General features: G+C 42.1%; 1 protein-coding gene across 5 annotated transcripts in view; it reads left to right on the top strand.

Annotated features, from left to right (window-relative positions):
• Positions 1–18,738, top strand: part of GRK3 (G protein-coupled receptor kinase 3) — a 131,601-nt gene that overhangs the window by 63,248 nt on the left and 49,615 nt on the right. For all 5 annotated transcript variants that reach the window (XM_070516290.1, XM_044775667.2, XM_044775670.2 and 2 more), the window contains 4 exons: positions 5,302–5,403; positions 7,137–7,211; positions 13,263–13,324; positions 18,360–18,411. In XM_070516290.1, coding sequence (XP_070372391.1) covers positions 5,377–5,403; positions 7,137–7,211; positions 13,263–13,324; positions 18,360–18,411 — 216 coding nt within the window. In that variant the 5' untranslated portion in view covers positions 5,302–5,376. The remainder of the gene's footprint in view (positions 1–5,301; positions 5,404–7,136; positions 7,212–13,262; positions 13,325–18,359; positions 18,412–18,738) is intronic.

Raw genomic sequence — 18,738 nt, forward strand, 5'->3', positions numbered from 1 at the left:
ATGGGTGGCCGTACATAATGGTCAAGAGTTCAGGCTCTAAATTCAGACTGCCTGGGTTTGGATCTGGACTCCCCTAGTTACTAGCTGCATAAAACTGGGCGAGCGGTCCAGCTTTTCCCCCTGGGTTTCCTCGGCTGAGAATCCGAGAGATGGCAGAGCCCGTCTTTCAGGCTTGTGGTGTGTGCATGGAGCACGCCAGAGCAGCGCCCGGCCTGCTGTTACTCCTCAGTGTGTTGATTTATACGCTCTCGTTCCAGTTAGATTTGGAGGCAGCTTATAAATATATGTATATTATACCCAGATTTAGAAATAAATCTTGGAAAACAGGAAATAAATATAAGATCAGAGGTAAAGTTAGCGTATAGGATTTCCTTCACTCGTTCAGCCCGGGTTTATCAAACACTGACGCTGGGCCAGGCATTGCTGGGATGAGCAAGGTAGACAAAGGCCTTGCTTTCTCTGAGCTTCTGTTCTATTTCCTTGAGTTTCTGTTGAGAGAAACAGAAATAAACAGGAAATGTATCAGGAAGTAATAACGTCTATACTCCAAACAGACTCGAAACTCAGTGTCAGGTATTCTGACTTGGGGGCCACGTTAGATCGATGGGTCGAAGACTGACCCCCTGGAGAAGTGGCGTTGAACTGGAGACTTGAATGACAAGGCTGGTCTTTCGAAGATGGGAGCAGGGTGAGGAGGGAGAGCGTCTTAGGCTGAAGTCATGGCTCAGACGTAGCCAGTAATGTGGTGGGAAAGAGCGTGTTTAAGGAACTGGAAGAAGCCGGGTGTGGTGTGGCTGTAATGGATGAGGGGGGTGGGGCGGGATGAGACGAGATCAAGCTGAAGAGAGAGAGGGTTTGCGGGGCCAGAGTAACAAACGCAGATTTTATTCTAAAGCCTATGGAACATTTAAAATGGGAGCGTTCGGTGGATATTTTCTAAATATCACTGGTTGATGTAATAAATCATCTCCATCTTTACTGATTTTATGTCTAATTGTCCTGTCGATTGCTGAGAGAAGGGTGATAAAATCTCCAGCTCTGACTGTAGGATTGTCTTATTTCTTCTTTTTATTGTTACTTTTAGATGTATTTTGAAGCTCTGTTGTTAGGTTCATATATGTTTATGATTGCTATATCTTTTCATATGAAGTGTCCCTCTTTCTTGCTGATAATATTCTTTGTCTTGAAAATGACTTCACGGGACGTTAATATAGCCACTTCCATTTCCTCATGCTTTCTGTTTTCATGATGTATCTTTTCCCATCCACTTTCAACCAGTGTTTTTATGTGTAAAGTGTCTTTCTTTTAGACAGATATAAAAGTGTTCCCCCTCTCTCATTTCTGACAATCTCTGCATTTTAGTGGAGTAATTTTAGATATTGTGTTTATCCTTTGTGGGGTTTCTTAAATCTGTAAGTTTATATCTTTCACCAAATCTGAGAAAATTTGGGCCGTTATTTCTTAAAACCTTTTGTCTCCCTCAATCTCTCTTTCTCCTCTTTCTGGAACTCCAATTATATGTATGTTTGATTTTGGGTTATTATCGTAAATAACACTGATGCCCTGTTCAATTTTTTTCCCCAAGTATTTTTTCTTTCTGTTCTTCAGATTGGGTAATTTCTAGGGATCCATCTTCAAGTTCATTGACTCTTTTGACATCTCTAGTCTGATATTAGGTCCATCCATTGAGTTTTTTATTTCAGATATTTCGTTTTTTAGTTTTAAATTTTCCATTTGGTCCTTCTCATAGCTAATACTTTTCTGCTGCTGTTTCCTATCTTTTAGTTCATTACATGCGTATTTTCTGGGATGTCTGAGTATAGGTATCAATCATAGCTGCATTAAATCCTTATCTGATAATGCCAGCATCGAAGTCATCTTGGACTGGTCTTCACTTATGGTCTATTTTCCTGCATGTGGGCCACATTTTCCTGCTTCTTCATATGTGGAATAATTTTAGATTGTATATCTTGTACATTGTGATGGATACATTGTAGACACTCTAAACTCTGTGTGCTTCTCCAAAGGGTGTGGATTTTTTGCCTTAGCAGTTAACGTGGCGCACTCAAACTTTGAGCTCTTTCTGCTACCGTGGGTGGCAGCTGAATCCTGTGAAGTTCTTTTAGCCTTGGCTGGACTGCTTTGGGTCTGCTGTGCTTACCTGTCATTTTGGGGTCCAACAGAGATCCGAACAGAGTCTATACACAGAATTTCGGAGTTCCCCCTCTTTGGCTCTTTATTTTCAGGAATGTTGTCTCTTCCTTCCCAGCTTCTGTTTGATGCCCCTTCCCCATTATCTGTGTACTTTTGGTCACTCTCCCGTGCTCCAGTGTACTTGGGTTTTCTGTGTGTCCAGAATTTACAGTTGTTTTCTCAGGAAGATTGTTCTAGTAGCAGTTGGTTGGCTGTTCCCTGAAGCAGAGCCTGGGTTGTGATATATTTTGAATGTCAATCCGACGTGATTGGCTGATGAGCTGGACGTAGGGGCTGGTGGGGGTTGGGGTGTGAGAAAAGAGTGGAATCGATGATTATTCCTTTTTTTGGTTTAAGCAACTGGGAGGATTGTTTTACTCATTCTTGTGATAAAGAAGACTAGGGGAAGAGCCTGCTTGGTTGGGGTAGAGAGGATGTGCGAGTGTCAAATCGGTAGTTCAATATGTAGACTCTGGAGTGCCAGGGAGAAGTGAGTCCTAGAGATCCAGACTTAGTCACGGGATGTAATTGGTCATTGAAGCTGTGGGACTGAGCAGCTTTACCTTAGGAGAAAAAGGGGTGCCCCAGCATCGTGCTTGGAGGCACTTCAGTGTTTAGAAATACAGCCTGGAAGGAAGAACTACTGAGGGAGGCTGAGGAAGGGGTGCCGGTATGCACAGCTCCTGACGAGTGTAGACCGCAGAAGTCAGAGAAGAAAGCTTCAGAGAAGGTGGGAGTGGACGGCTGAGCTGAATGCTCATGGGAAGTCAGTGAAGCTAAGGACAAGAGACAGACCCTTGACTGGGCAAGGCAGAGGCCATTAGTGACTTCTCTAGAACATCTCACTGGAATGGTCATGGAGCAAATGGGAGGGGACAAAGTGGACACCGTGACAGTTATGGTCCCAAAGCACTTGCTCTTAGGGTTCCAGATATTTAGGCTCCATGTTCAGCCTTGAGTTTTGTAACCATCAAAGCAGAAAGCGACTGTATCATCAGTGAATGTTCATCATTGGTGACGATGCTTCTCTTCTGCTGAACGGGACACTTTCCACCTTGACCTCAGCCCTCTGACGGCTCAGGTTACCCAGACAACCTGACTGCCAGAAGTAGAGGTGGCATTTTCTATGTGGATGCTACAGTAAGGATGTCCTGTCGAGAGCAAATCGATAGTTGACTGCACGTTCTTTAATTAATGGTCTTACTCGTAATAGCAAGTGAATGTTGAATGACACCCATTGATACTTTAGGCTCTTACTTTGCCTGCCTTTTCTGTTGTTCAAGTTGGAGTTTATGAGCCCCAGGGCTCTTAATAAAGCCAGTATTGTGGTTCAGAGTATCCTTTGGCCGAGGAATGAGAATTTTCTGGAATTACTTTCGTAGAGTTGGCGTTTGTTTAACTAGACGTCAACCTGCTTTATAGGCCCCCTGGAACATAGACTTACGTGTCGTTACACTTGTTTTCAAGGATGCTAATTCTGTGAAGGCTTCATTCCTTGAGTTTGTTCGTATGTTTAGACAGAAGCACTTGCCTTTGGTTCACTAGCAGTCGGCCTGTTTTGTCCTAGCATTCTGACACAAACCTTTGGATCTGCCTAAAGCAAAACAACACAAGAAATCAACCAAGCCAGAGTCCTGTGTTCATTTCCTGACTCTCCTTCAGATTTTGGTGTCTGGCGTCTGTTGCCTTGCGGCCGCCATCTTTGATCTGATGTGTGTTTGGACTCTTCAGACTTGTTCCCCTGAGTTGACTCAGGATGGTTAGGCCCAGGTCCTTTGGTTGTGCCAACAGTGTTGGATTGCTTCTGTGTGAAAAGAGTCCTTTCCTCTTGGATGGGGTATCGGCCTACTCCAGTCTCCTGCCTTTGTCAGGTTTTATTGTCTGTTCCAAGGAGATTCTGTTCTAAGCCCCCAACTTGTAAGTTTCAGGCATCTCAGTGTGACACTGATGGTGTTTCAGGGCAATTAAGACGATCCCAGTAATTTCTCAGTGTCTGAACCAGCTAGCCTTCATAAAGGACCTCGGCATTTCACATCCCCCTCGCCCTGCCGACTGTGCTCTTTCTCTGTCAGAAATTCCTATAGGATTCACTGGTTTTGATTTCAAAACTGTCAACCCCACACTATAAAGTAAAAAGGTAACTTTGTTGTATTCAGTTCATACTCTCTCCCGTAGGAGTGGTTGGCCCCACCTTTTATCAGAGCAGAATAAAGAGCACACAGATATTATGAAAGTCAATGTAATAAATGGTTACCTGTGAGAAACAATTTTTTCCCCAAAATAAGTCATACGAAGTAGTCATTATATTGAAGATCTTTCCTGCAGTCTTCCAGCTGGCTCCATATTTCATTTGCGTTTCCATTCTCTTCTTGTCTTTTGGATTAAAAGTATTTCTGTAAATAAATGAAAACACTTCTCTGATCCAGGAGCTTCTGTTAGCGGGTGAGAGCGATTGGCGTTATTTCCACATAAGGCAGGTATTCCTAAGGCACGTTTAATTATTTGGCTCGCTAACTTAGCAAAATAATACCCTTTGAAGTAACCTTTCTGTTAATACTTTTATATGCAGATGAGGTTCCAACCTGAAAAACCAATGCTTTTATCTGTGGGTTAATGTCTTTCCAATATATTTAGTTGATTAAAAAATATCTCTGCAGGAATCCTCACCATATATTTTTCCCTCTTGTTCATCTTGTAACACTGTAGTTGAGTGAGAACGATCCCCATCATAACTTTTAGACCTGAAGTACAGCCAAATTTAAATTATTTTTTCTTTGGAAAGGAGAATTGGCATGGATGAGTGGTCCATGGCTGGTATATTGTAAGATAATTGTAACCATGGCAGTATTTGTTTCCTAATATTGTGTTTCTAAATTTAAATGACGAAGTTTATCTTAGGAAAATATCCATTTGTATCTTTCAAGTTGGATTTAAATGATTCCAACTGCGTTGTTGCGACATTAGAAGTAGTTGTTTCCTGTGGGATAGCCGGCTCAGTCATTTGCTTGATCTCATGTGGAAGTGGTTTCTGCCAAGACTAGTAATATCTTTTAATAAAGTGAGTTTCTGGGAAGACATTCCTAATGATGATAACTTTAAAAAATCTAGATAAAAGAGTACGAAAAGCTTGAGAATGAGGAAGATCGCCTTGGTAGAAGTCGACAGATTTATGACACCTACATCATGAAGGAGCTGCTGTCCTGTTCACATGTGAGTATCACTTTTTATTCTGTTACTTTATGTGGGTAAATATGGGACAGCCTTCAGTGTTTGCAGAATGAAAGCAAAACAGGAGGAGGTGTTTAAAAATTAAACAGTCTTCATCCAGGGTGACACCTCCTTTTTCTCCTTTGTCGTTTGTTTCCTGTTAATGCAGATCCAGCATCTGTTGCTCCATGCACACTTCCAGAAGCAGATGCTTTCACTGCAAAAATTGATGAAATAGCTGATTCAGATCAATGGAATACAAGGCTAATCTCCAATCTAGACTTTCTGAAGGAAATTAAGCTTTATCATTTTTAACTTATCTATATGTTAACAATTAGGCTAATCAAATAGTGATAAATATGAATCTTAAATGGTTTGTTTGAATCAATAAGGAGGGTTATACTTATTATGTTAATTTTGTTCATTAATAGTTAAATAATGGCTGAGATCATTTTTTTTTCCCCCTTGTAAGTCAGATTTACACTCCAACTCGGCCGTTAGGATAAACTAGCTTCCTAGGAAATCATTCCACCAGGAGTGAGTGGGATAATTAATAATGAAAATTTCCCCTGTAATCTCTCTACATTAAGACTGTTTTCCAAAGGAGTCTGCTAATCGTCCTAGCCTGCTGTGTCCAATACGGTAGCCACTAGCCACATGTGGCTGTTTAAATTTAATTAAAATCAAATGGAATAAAAATTTAATTCCTGACTTCCTCATGAGCTACCTTTCAAGTGATCAATAACCACATGTGGCCAGTGGCTCCTGTATCAGACAACACAGACCCACAGCATTTCCATCAGCGCTCAAAGCTCGATTGGACGGCGCTGGTCAGGATAATGATGTATGTTAGTGCTTCTGTATTTATTGTGCTGTTTACAGTTCCTGCTGGCTTCTGAATAACTGTGGCTAAAGGTGATACCTCTTGTAGCATATGATGCTTGTTGTTCCCACCTACCTTGTCGTAGAAAGATTTCTGAGCTAGAGCTAGTCGTTGATGCTCTTTGCTTGCTCCCTTGCTGGAGAATGGCTGAACTTTGGAAAATGCCAGATAGTCACTGGGAAAGCCTCCGTTAACTTAGTTTTTGTGTAGCTCAGAAATTTAGAGGGTTTTCAGCAGTAGGATGTGCTTTTTAAGCTTTTCTCGTGCATTGTTGAAGAAGGCATAATTTGAAGTTTTAGGGGACAGTAGAGTTTGTAGTTCTTGTCAGTGTAGGTTCCATCCTTTTCGACCTGGTCCCCCTCAGCTGTGGACACAGCAAGACTTTCCTTAACCAGAGCCCTTTACCTCCCTGACTTAGCTTTGTCATCCTGGCATTTAATTCTTAAGTATATTTTCATGCATTCATTTTATCTTATATAGTAGGAATTTTACATTTTTAGGACCCTGTTACCAGCTAATTGAGGGATGTATATATTTAATAAGGTGACGATAAGATTCTTTATACTTTTTCATCACCCTCATCTTGAACTCTTGTGGAATTAGACGTGTCCATCAGATGCCCTCAGGCTTCCCCACGTGGCCTCTGAGAGCTCTGGAAGCTCAGAGGAGCGAGCAGCTGTTTGGATGGCCCACGATATTCAGTAGACTTTTAAAGAATGTGTGTTAATGTAATTATCATAGGTTACTGTGTAGTCATGGTTGTGTTAAATGATCTGTTGTGATGTTGTATAACATACAGAGGTTTGTTCGTTTTCTATTTGTGGAAAAAATATTGTTTTTGATTTTTAAAAAGCCATTCTCAAGGCAAGCTGTAGAACACGTGCAAAGTCATCTATCCAAGAAGCAAGTGACATCAACTCTTTTTCAGGTAAGATAAAATTATTTCCAAATAAACATTTTAATTTGCTTGACCGTTGGGCTTGGTGACATTCTCCCTGCATGTGTGAATGTACTTGAAGAATTGATGTATAAACCCGTGTTCTTATCTGGAGCGTTATCTGGAACAATTGAACTTTAATATTGTTTGTCTTCTCATTGAAATGTGCTCTTATGCCAACATCCTGCATAAGGACTTTCCTGAAAAAGGTCACAGAGCTTTCTAGTAACGTTATTTTCTATAAATTAGTCAAGACAAGACATTGGAGGAGAAAGCCTGGTGCCATTTGTCATTCCAGGCTCCTGTGATGAGCAGGGACAAGATTTATTTTGTAGAGAGAGGTGTCGCTCCCCATGGGGATTATCCCGCAGGTGAAATAGATTCCTTTTCAAGCATCCAGAGTGAAGGTTTTACGACCCTGGAGTCGTGATGAGCAATGGATTTGCCTTGGCTCCTCCTATCTTGAACACAACACAGACATCGAGATCTAAACGACTAGATTTGGAAAGCTAAATCCACAGCTGGAGGGCCCACGTAGCGGCCGCCCTTCAGCTGTGATGGTTTCACCTCCTCGCGAAGCCTGTTCTGTCCTGTGTGTTTTCTGTAGAGGTGGCAGCGGCTTGCAAGGACATGGTCAGGTTTTCAAATGGATACTGTACCTTTTATGTCCCTTGGTTATAAGAAGTAGGAAGGAATGCCATAAGTAATGTGATGATTTTCATCAATGAAAAGAATTAATTTATCCTTTTCTTGGGTTGTTCAGTTCTTTACAGAGAAGTGAGTTGATTTCTGCTTTGGTGTCTCAGGATAGGATTTATTTATACAAAATGAATCTGATTATTCTATAAAGAAAATACTAATTTGGCTCTCAGAACATTTGGATATAGAACAAATTGAGTGTTACATGTCTGCCAAAATAATTACTATTAATTAATTAAAGTAATTAGGTAATTAGGACTTTTCCTAAAATGTGGGACCTGTCTGTGTAGTCTAGTTGGTTATGAGCTTGGGCTCTGAATCCGTTGACCTGGGTTAAATCCTGGGGCCACGGCCCAGAGACCCTGGGCGAGCTCCTGCCCTTTTCCTAACTTCACTTTTCTCTCTGTAAAGTGGAGATGACAGTGGGCTGTCTCTCCCTCCCTCCGAGGGATCCTCGAGGATTCTGTGAGGAAAGTACACGGTGTGTTGCTTTGCCCTGAGCCTGCCCATCACAATGCTCCATAAATGTTAGCTATTAGCACCTATTTTACATTCAAAAAGCGCAACGTGAATTTTTGCTTTTTGTTGTCTCCATGGTATTTTAGAGTCAGAATTTCAGTTTTCAACGGACTTTGACGTGGTTCGTAGACTGTCTTACTGTCAATCACATTTCACGTTGCTACATTACACCTCACAGTACGTGGATTTCACAACTCTGATTTGAACTTTTCCTGGAGCCTAAGTAACATTAAAAAAAAACAACAAAACATTCCAGGTGAGACACGAAGACCACCAAGATTCAAGATTCGTGCCTTCAAGGAACGTTCATTTAGAAGCTTCTTCTTCAGTATATATTTTAAAAACACTTTCCTGATTTGTTCATAAAAAATTAAATGAAAATAGTATTTCGGTAAAATAGGTATAGAATGGGTGGTACTCTTATTAGGTGAAAGAAATAGTCATTATTAAGTTGATTAAATTAAGGAGTGAATTAGTGACATGTACCATCAGAACACAGTGACCCGGAGTATAAATAGAAGTTACACCTTTGAATGCCCTGTTTACCGAGGTGCATTAGCCATAAAGTGCATTGAAGTTCTTTGAGTCGAAGTTTCTTTTTTCCCCAGCTTTATTGAAGTATAACTGACAAATATTGCGTATGATTTAAGATATGCAACGTGATGTTTCTGTTTTGTTTCTTAAAATACTTATTTATTGATTGAGGTATAATTGACCTACAACGTTATGTTAGTTTCCGGTGTATAACATAATGACTCAATGTTTGTATATATTGCGAAATGATCATCACAATAAGTCTAATTAACATCCAGCACCATATGTAGTTACAAAATTTTATTTCATATGATGAGAACTTTTAAGATCTACTTTCTTAGCAACTTTCAAATATGTGATACAGTATTATTAACTATAGTCACCATGTTGTACATTACATCCCCGTGACTCATTTATTTATAACTGGGAGTTTGTTCCTTTGACGCTCTTCGCTCATTTCATCCCCCTCTCCCGCCTCTAACAACTACCAATCTTTGCTCTGTATCCGTGAGCTTGTTTCTTTTTTTAGATTCCACGTATAAGTGAGGTCATAGGGTATTTGTCTTTCTCTGACTTATTTCACTCTGCATAATGCCCTCGAGATCCATCCATGTTGTGACTAATGGCAAGATTTCATTTTTTTATGGCTGAATAATATTCCATTGTATATATATAAATCCCACATGTTCTTTATCCATTCATCCGTTGATGGACGCTTAGGTCATTTCCATATCTAGGCTATTGTGACTAATACTGCAATGGACGTGAGAGTGGAGATAGATTTTCAAGTGAGTGTTTTCACAATGTGATGTTTTGATAAATGTATACATTGTGAAATGGTTACCACAATCAAGCTAATTAACAGATCCATCAACTGACATGGTTACTTTTTTTTGTGGTTGGTAAGAATACGTAAGATCAACTCTCTTAGCAAACAGATTTCAAGTATACGATACAGTGTCTTGAACTGTATCACCATTCTGTACACTGGATCCCCAGAACTTATTCATCCTGCTTAACTGGAAGTTTGGACCCTTTGACCAACATCTGCCCATTTCGCCCACGCCCCAGGCCCTGGCACCACCATTCTCTGCTTTTATGAGTTCGACTTTTTTTAGATTCCATATATAACTACGATCATAAAGTATTTGTCTTTTTCTGTCTGGCTTATTTCACTTAGCATGATGTCCTCCAGATTCATTCATCCATGTTATCACAAATGGCAGGATTTCCTTCTTTTTAAAGGTTGAATAATATTTCATTATGTGTATGTAACGTGTATATATATATCTCCATCCATCCGTCCCACATGTTCTTTATCCACTCATCCATTGATGCACACTTGGCTGTTGTGAATAATCCTGCGATGAATGTGAGAGTGGAGAGAGATGTCTCTTCTAGACACTGTTTATACCCAGAAGTAAGATTGCTGAATCATATGGCAGTTCTATTTTTAATTTTTTGAGGAACCTCCATACTGTGTTCCGTAACGGCTACCCCAGTTTACATTCCCGCCACCAGTGCACAGTGCTTCCCTTTTCTCCACATCCTGGTCAACATTTGTTATTTCTTGTCTTTTTGATAAAAGGCACCCTTACAGTATGAGATGAGATCTCCTTGTGGTTTTGATTTGCATTTCCCTGATGATAAGTGGTGTTGAGCACTTTTCACGTACCTGTTGGCCCTCTGTATGTCTCCTTTGAAAAAATGTCTACTCAGGTCCTTTGCCCATTTTTTAACCAAGTGTTTGTTTTTTTGCTCTTCAGTTGAATTCCGTATATGTTTTGGATATTAACCCTTTATCAGATGTATGGTTTGTAAATATTTTCTCCCATTCCGTAGGTTGCCTTTTCACTCTGTTGATTGTTTCCTTTGCTGAGCAGAAGCTTTTGAGTTTGATGCAATCCCACTTGTCTGTTTTTGCTTCTGTTGCCTGAGGTTTTGGTGTCATATCCAAAAAATCATTGCCCAGACCAATGTCAAAGAGCTTTTTCCTCTATCTTTTCTTCTAATAGTTGTACGGTTTTGGGTCTTACGTTGAAGTCTTTAATTCATCTTGAGTTGATTTTTGCATATGGTGTGAGACAAGAGTCCTATTTCATTCTGCATGTGGGTGTCTAGTTTTCCTAACACCATTTATTGAAGAGACTGTCCTCTCCCCTTTGTGTGTTCTTGGCACTCTTGTCAAAGATCAGTTGACCGTAGATGTGTGATTTATTTCTAGACTCTGTTCTGTTCCTTTGGTCTGTAATGTCTGCCTTTACGTCAGCACCGTACTATTTTGGTTACCATAGCTTTATAATATATTCTGATATCAGAAAGTGTGAGGCCTGAGTTGGAATTTCTTATCAAGGAGAAGAAGGTAGTGAAACAAAAATGCTCTGAAAGTAAATACAAAATGCTTTTTATTAAATTCTTTTGCTCGCAAAATTGACATTATAAATAAGTAACTGCATAGGCAACATTTGGCGACAAGGGTTGGGAGGGGTCCTGGCTTACATTTGGGTGCCCACAATGGGCCAGGCTCGGTGCTCAGCTCTCACCGTTCTTGATCTTTAATTCTCACAGTGGCCTTGCAAATTAGATATGCTATCCTGTTTTACAGATCAGGGCCCTGGGAATCAGAGAGCTGAAGCAGTTTGCACATGTGCCCCTTTTGAACTCTGGCTTTTGCACCGTTTACTTAGCATATCTTGTGGTTCTTTCTGGTGAAAAGTGGCAATATGGTGTATTATGTGCAGTCTTGAGAACTTCTAGTGACCTTTGTCTTTTATTTTATTAGCAGAACGTAGGGGATTTTTGATAAAATATGAAAGAAAAATTTCAATTGACATAATAGTTTTTGTAAATAGAAAATTTGCAGTATACAAATTTAGCTTCTTCATAGAACTTTGAGCACTTGATCGGTTTTGTCTTTCGATGTCTCTTGGACCGCTTGAGACTTGTGGCCCTCAGCTTTCGCATCTAGAGGACTCGGCTAAGAGACGTTCTATGTCATCATGGAAACATAGGGTCTAAGAGCTGGAAAGAGCTTGAGAGAGAGGGTTCCGCTTCCCCTTTTACCAAGGAGGGAATCAGTTGGTTTGAGTGACCAGTCTCGGTGCCCTGCCCGGGACAGTGACAGTCCCGCAAGGTGGCGGAGGCTGGCTTGGCCCTGAGTCTCCTTTTTGCCACAGGAAGTGAGGCCCCACAGAGCTGTGGGTGTCTCACAGCCTGTGTTTGGTGACTGTGGCTTCTGCAGACTTCCTGGTCTTGTCACTTGCTTTGGATGCTCCCACGATCTGGTCCTTCTTTTTTGCAAAATTTCTGGATGATCTGTGAAGACACAGAAAACGTTAAATTTGCATCATTCAGTGAGTGTAGGGTCTCAAGACATTTTCTAAAAGTATCAGATTGACTCAAGGCTGAACCGTGACAGGTTGGTATTTGATGTTTTTATAGATTTAAAGTTCACATGGAAAAGAGAAGTTTATGCAGTTTCTTGGGTAATGTGTAAAGCAGCGTGCAATGGAAGGAGCTTGTTCCCCCACGAGGGGAGAGCACTGCACGCGTGAGCCAGGAGCCCTTGCCCGCATCCCGGTTTAGCCATGAACTTGCTCAGAGACTCTGGAGAAGCGCTTGCCCGCCATGCGGCTGCCTCCTTATGTGAAAAATGAGGAGCGGAGTTAACTCTCCCCTCTGGTTACCTTTAGCTCTGTGATTCCAAGAAGCAGAAAATCAATAAAGAAAAATGTCACTAAAGAGTTTTAGTCTTTAAGACTCAGTATTAATGCTGATCATTTATAATAATCACAATCAATTGATTTTAGCTTACAGGCTGTGCTACGTAACTTACAGGGCCAAGTGCAAAATGAAAATGTGGGCCCCTGTTCAGAAATGACTGAGAATTTCAAGATGACGTCAGCAGGGCACCAGACCAAGCCCTGGGCTATTCTGAGCACGAGCCCCATGGGATGCACAGGTCGCACGCCCGTGCAGCCAGCTCTGGTCATTTAAGAAGCGGGTATGACTTGCCAGGAGCTGTACAAGTCTGTAAGGATGCAGCGGTGAGCAGGACAGACCTGCCTTTGCCTTCGTGGAACGTGCCATTAAGTGACGTAGATAACTATTACATAATTGTGACAATGAATCCGTTCGCGAAGCTGGACAAGGGCCAAGAAGGACAAGTGCAAGATGCGGTGGGAGCGCGTCCCTGGGAGTCCCACCTGGTCTGGGTCTCACCGATTTGTGTTTTCCACTTTAACACCTTGCTATTTATGCAGTGTGCAATTTCTTTTCTCTCCTTTCCAGCCATACATAGAAGAAATTTGTGACAGTCTTCGAGGCAACATTTTTCAAAAATTTATGGAAAGGTATGAAACTTCATGTATAGATATAAAATCTTTTTTCATCGAGATATTTGACACGTTAGTATACTGTATGTGTATAAAATCTTGCGTTGCATAGGTAAACTTCATTTTACCCGTTAGGCGCTGTCCTTCCAACGTGTGTTTCTTCGTTCAAGTGCTTAGTAACCACGTCCTGTGTACCAGGCTTTGTGTTCCTTTGTTTCCTCAACAGCTTACGTTATTGTTTAGAATTTTAGAGCTTAACTTCTTTTTTGACCTTTAGTTCTTTAGCTTCAAAATGCTTTAAAATTCAAATAGACTAGGGCACCTTATACTAACAGAAGCTCATTGGAACACCTTTGCTAATCCAAGCACACGACTCTATAATGTATTTAATTCACTTGTTTGCACTTTGAAATCACATGCCCCCGGAGTAGGACAGCCCTGCGCTTGATTCTTTATGTCATAGAACTTAAGGATATGGGCAAGTGTCTGTGGTCACATATATGTTATTAATATACCTAATAAATATGTCTTGGGGCCAGCCCAGTGGTGTAGTGGTTAAGTTCACATGTTCCACTTTGGTGGCCTCGGGGTTCACTGGTTGGGATCCTGGGCGTGGGCCTACACACTACTTGGCAAGCCATGCTGCGGTAGGTGTCCCACATATAAAGTAGAGGAAGATGGATGTGGATGTTAGCTCAGGGCCAGTCTTCCTCAGCAAAAAGAGGAGGATTGGCAGTAGTAAGCTCAGGGTTAATCTTCATCAAAAAAAATAAATCACTAAGTGCCTTTGGGTTGTTCAAACTATAGAGCATGTTTGTGACAGAAAATTCTGGAAATTATTGATGATGCCTATAAATGGGTCCAGCTCACATCCTCTGCAGGCACCTCCCTGTCCATTCTTCAGTCCCCTGTTTCTCTGTGATAATGCCCTGTCGGAATGGGAAGTTCTAAAATTCCATCTGCATTCACACCGACTGGACTTTTCGCCATCAACTCGGCTAATTTCTAGACAATGGACGTGCTGACTATCTCCTCGCCGGAGCAGCCTGCAGCTGTTCAGTAATTGCCCTTTAAGAACAAACGCTGCTTCACTGCAATTTTTTTCCTCCACTTATTCGCAGAACTAAAGTAATTTAAAAAAAAAAGTTGTGTTGTGATTCTAACTAGAGTTCAAGAGAGAATTTTGTCCTCGAGTAGAGTCACTAATATTCATACAGATGATTCCACTTTTCTGAGTAAGAGCGGAAACTTTGCCAAAAAGCAGCAGAATCAAACCGAGGGGATGGGTTGCTGGCTCAGGGCTGACTCCGTCACTCTTGGTTCTAAAACCTGGCCTTTCCCAACTCAGGTCAGCCTAGCTTGTGTATGATTCTTGAGAGAGAGGGGAGAAATGGGGATGGGAATTAAAATTGGGGGAAAGCTCTCCAACTCTTTACTGTGTGTTTTGCTCACCACCAGGCAAACCTGCGTGGGTCATTTTCTCCCACTGAATCAGCCATTCACTGTTACTGTCACAGGAAACGCCAGGGAAACTGGCTGTACGCACACTGGATTTCCTGCGACAGTTACTGCTTTATGTCACTGAATTATTTTTAAAGTCAACTTGTTCATTTTTATCCCCCTTTGGGTTCTTTTTGTGTTAATACATTCTCAAATTAGAATGAAAAAAAAATCCATTATCCAAGAATTTCGAGTCCCAGCTTTGAAAAGCACACGCACCCCATAAATAGGACCTCGCAGCCTCCAGCCTCACCTGGACCACTGCCCTGCTGTGTGCTCATGAAGAGGCAGCTGCCCGCCGCGCAGGGGCTCGGCTCTCCCCTCTCCTGAGCCGAGCAGGGGACCAGTTGCAGGCACGGCTGGATCAGGAGGGGAAGCTTTCCGTCTTCTGGATGAGCCTGTGGTCCTCCGTCAGGGAGTGAACTTCAGCTGCTTAACAGTCTGGAGCCGGAGGCAGGGCTCGGAGTTAAAAACGCTTATCCACCCCACCCTCACTGCACCCCAGTCCTTTCTGCATCTTCCCAAGTCGTGTGCAAGGGCTCTGGCTGGCTGAGCCCTTTGTTGCCCAGGCTCTGTTCTCTTCTCAGCCGCTGGTCCTCTTCTTTTAAGAAGTGCCCATTCCGGTGACTAGGTGCTGACTAGGCATGGGGCTTGAGGAAGCCCCATGGACGCGTGACTGAGCCTGGACACCCAGGGACCATCTGTAATTGCTAGAGAAGAACTTGTTACAGTAAACCCACACTGAAGGGGCAACATATCTGTGTGAGGATGTTCTTTCTTTTGGTAGGGGGTGTCTTCCTGGAGCAGGGTGTGGGTTGAGAGTTGGTTCTCCTTGACTCTTCTCTTGGCCAACAGGGCCCTTCTCTTTCCCCAGTTGTTAGCCCTCCGCAACTAGTTTGAAAGTTTATAAAAGGTGCCAGATCACCACCCACTGTCTCCAGCTCTGAACCCCTGCATCCGTGAGAAAAGAGAGCATGGGTTAGTCCAACAAGCAAGTGAATTTCAAAGTATTGTTACCGCCCGAGCAGGGTCGTCTGCCCTCCGCAAGAGGCGCCAGTGGACAAGAGGCAAGGTGGTGGGAGAGAAAGGGTTTTTATTACAGCTTGCTAGCAAGAGGGAAGGTGGCCGACTAATGTCTGAAAGCACTTTCTTAAGAGGGGCACAGAATCTTGAAGCAGTTATATAGGCCAATGGATTGTCAGGGAGGGCGTTAGGAAGGCTAGCCCCCCTGGTGTCGCAGACTGGGAGTTGCCACATCAGAGCTTTCTGTTGTTGTGGGTATCAGCGTGGAATCTCTGTCCAGAGGCCATCACATTTCTAGGGAACTCAAAAGAACAAAGTTACCATCTTATCGCACCTGGGAGGGGCTGTAAAATGGACAGAGCCTGCCCATCCTCCACCCTGGAGACAGGCCCTGAATTATCCAGGCAAACTAAAGCAAAGGTTCAAAGGGGCTGGTGAGTCAGGGTTTTTTATAGTCCAACATGACTTTCTCCTATAAGATGGCTTCCCTTACGCTAACTTTTGACTGTGCCTGTATCAGTTAACTCGGCTGTGCTAACAGTGACCGTCATGGATTCACAAACGCTGAGTACACCCCAATGTGGTTGTGTCTTGTGCACTCACCCTGCTTTAAAAGGTGTTTGAGGGGCCGGCCCCATGGCCGAGTGGTTAAGTTCGTGCACTCTGCTTTGCCGGCCCAGGGTTTCTCCAGTTCAGATCCTGGGCACAGACATGGTGCCGCTCATCGGGCCATGCTGAGGCAGCGTCCCACATAGAAGAACTAGAAAGACCACAACTAGGGTGTACAACTATGTACTGGGGGGCTTTGGGGAGAAGAAGAAGAAAAGAAATGGTTGGCCATCGATGTTAGCTCAGGGCCAATCTTTTTTAAAACAACAAACGGTTTGAAACAACTCTCAGAAACTCTCAAAATATAGTTTAATTTTACCAACCTCATGGAAGTGTCAGGAGGATTGAGGATGTGCTTTCTAAAAGTCCTTTTAGATTCATTGAGAAAAGACGCTATGTAATTACAAAGAATTCTTCTGCTTTTGATTTTCGATTAATTATTAGCCTCAGATATATTTTTGAAAGATGTTTAGAAGGCATGTTAAATGAAACCTCCAGGGAATTGGGTATGTGGATGTCCTGGGCATTCTCTTATAGTGCTGATAACACCGCTAAGTTGCATTTCATTAAAATTCCTTCCCTCCCTTCTTGCCTTCCTTCCTCTCTCCCTCCTTTTCTTCTTTCTTCTTCTTTCATTCATTCATTCATTCATTCTAAGAACCCTGAATACTCTATCTATATGGCCAACCATCACAAAAATTGTTCCTTGCTTTTTTTTGAGGAAGATTAGCCCTGAGCTAACACCTGCCGCCAATCCTCCTCTTTTTGCTGAGGAAGACTGGCCCTGAGCTAACATCCATGCCCATCTTCCTCTACTTTATATGTGGGACGCCTACCACAGCATGGCTTGCCAAGCGGTGCCATGTCCACACCTGGGATCCGAACCAGCGAACCCTGGGCCGCCGAAGCAGAATGTGCGCACTTAACCGCTGTGCCACCGGGCTGGCCCCTGAATGTTCCTTGCTTTTACAGAGTATTCAATCTAGAAAACATTTCTTTTGAAAATTTTAAAAACAAACACCGTATAAATATGGTGCTCATTAATAAGAAAAGTAATCAAAATAGCATCTTTATTAAACAGAGATGGCATAGATACTTTTCTTACTTCATGGATGAAAAGTCACTCATCCAGCAGTTGAGTGGGTTGTGGGAGCACATCTGTGCCGTGTGACTTCCTGCTCTTCCGGTTCTGGTCTCAGGGCTGCTCCCTACGCTGTGTGTAACTTGGAGAGGCAGCACTTGGTCTGGGTTCGGTCGGGCTCCACCATTCTCTCACTGTGTGACATTGAGCACGCCTTGGTCTTCTCAGCTGTAAAGGGGCGTCATCTGCGTGTCCGGTCATCGAGTCGATGGCGGGAGTCATGAGCAGAGCCTGGCACATGCGAGGCACCATCTGAGTGCTCGCTACTCTTATAATTATTTATAAACATGGGTTTTTGTCATTTAGAGCTACGCTGTCCCGTGTGGTAGCCACTAGCCACATGTGGCTGCTGAGAATTTGAAATATGCCTAGTCTGACTTAAGATGGACTATAACTGCAGGATACACACTGAGCTTCAAAGACGTCATATAAAAACAAGGATATAGACTATCTCACTAATAATTTTATTGATTACTGTTTGAAATGATAATTTTTTGGTATGTTGGGTTGCATAAAATACATTATCAAAGTTAAATGACCTGGGTGGCTCGTGTTATCCTTCTCTGGGACACCGCTGGTGTGATAAAGATGTCACCACAGCAAAATGGCAATTAAAAGAGAAAGCTCAGGCCTTTGAGTTTATGAAAAAATGTTTAAGAAAACTTGCTCTGTTTGAGAAGCAACAAAATGGTACAATTCTAGTTTATCTGGTAACGTTGTTCTTTAAATCCAGTTAATTTGATATTTAACTTTTTGGTAATTATTTATATTCTCTTTTAGTGACAAGTTCACTAGATTTTGTCAGTGGAAAAACGTAGAATTAAATATCCATGTGAGTATCATCTTTTTCTTTGTTTTTTTTTTTTAAGTAAAAACTTCCTCTGGCTTAACTTCGTGAGAAAGTATTTCATTCTGGAACAAACTCCCATGGGCAATACACTGCCAGATGTCGTTCTTACAGCTTTATGTAGGAACAATTCATCCTCCCGTACCCTATTGTAAATGTTGGCGTTTGTATTCTCTTTTATTCATATTCATATACAAGAATGTGTTTATTTATTTAAGAAAGGCTATTTTAAGCAGTCATTGACCCTTTAACGGAAATAGTAGTAAATATACAAGTCTACAGAAAGTAATTCCCGTATGCTCTTTTCTTTCG

The sequence above is a fragment of the Equus asinus genome, chromosome 8 (assembly GCF_041296235.1).
Source record: "Equus asinus isolate D_3611 breed Donkey chromosome 8, EquAss-T2T_v2, whole genome shotgun sequence".
NCBI lineage: Eukaryota > Metazoa > Chordata > Mammalia > Perissodactyla > Equidae > Equus > Equus asinus.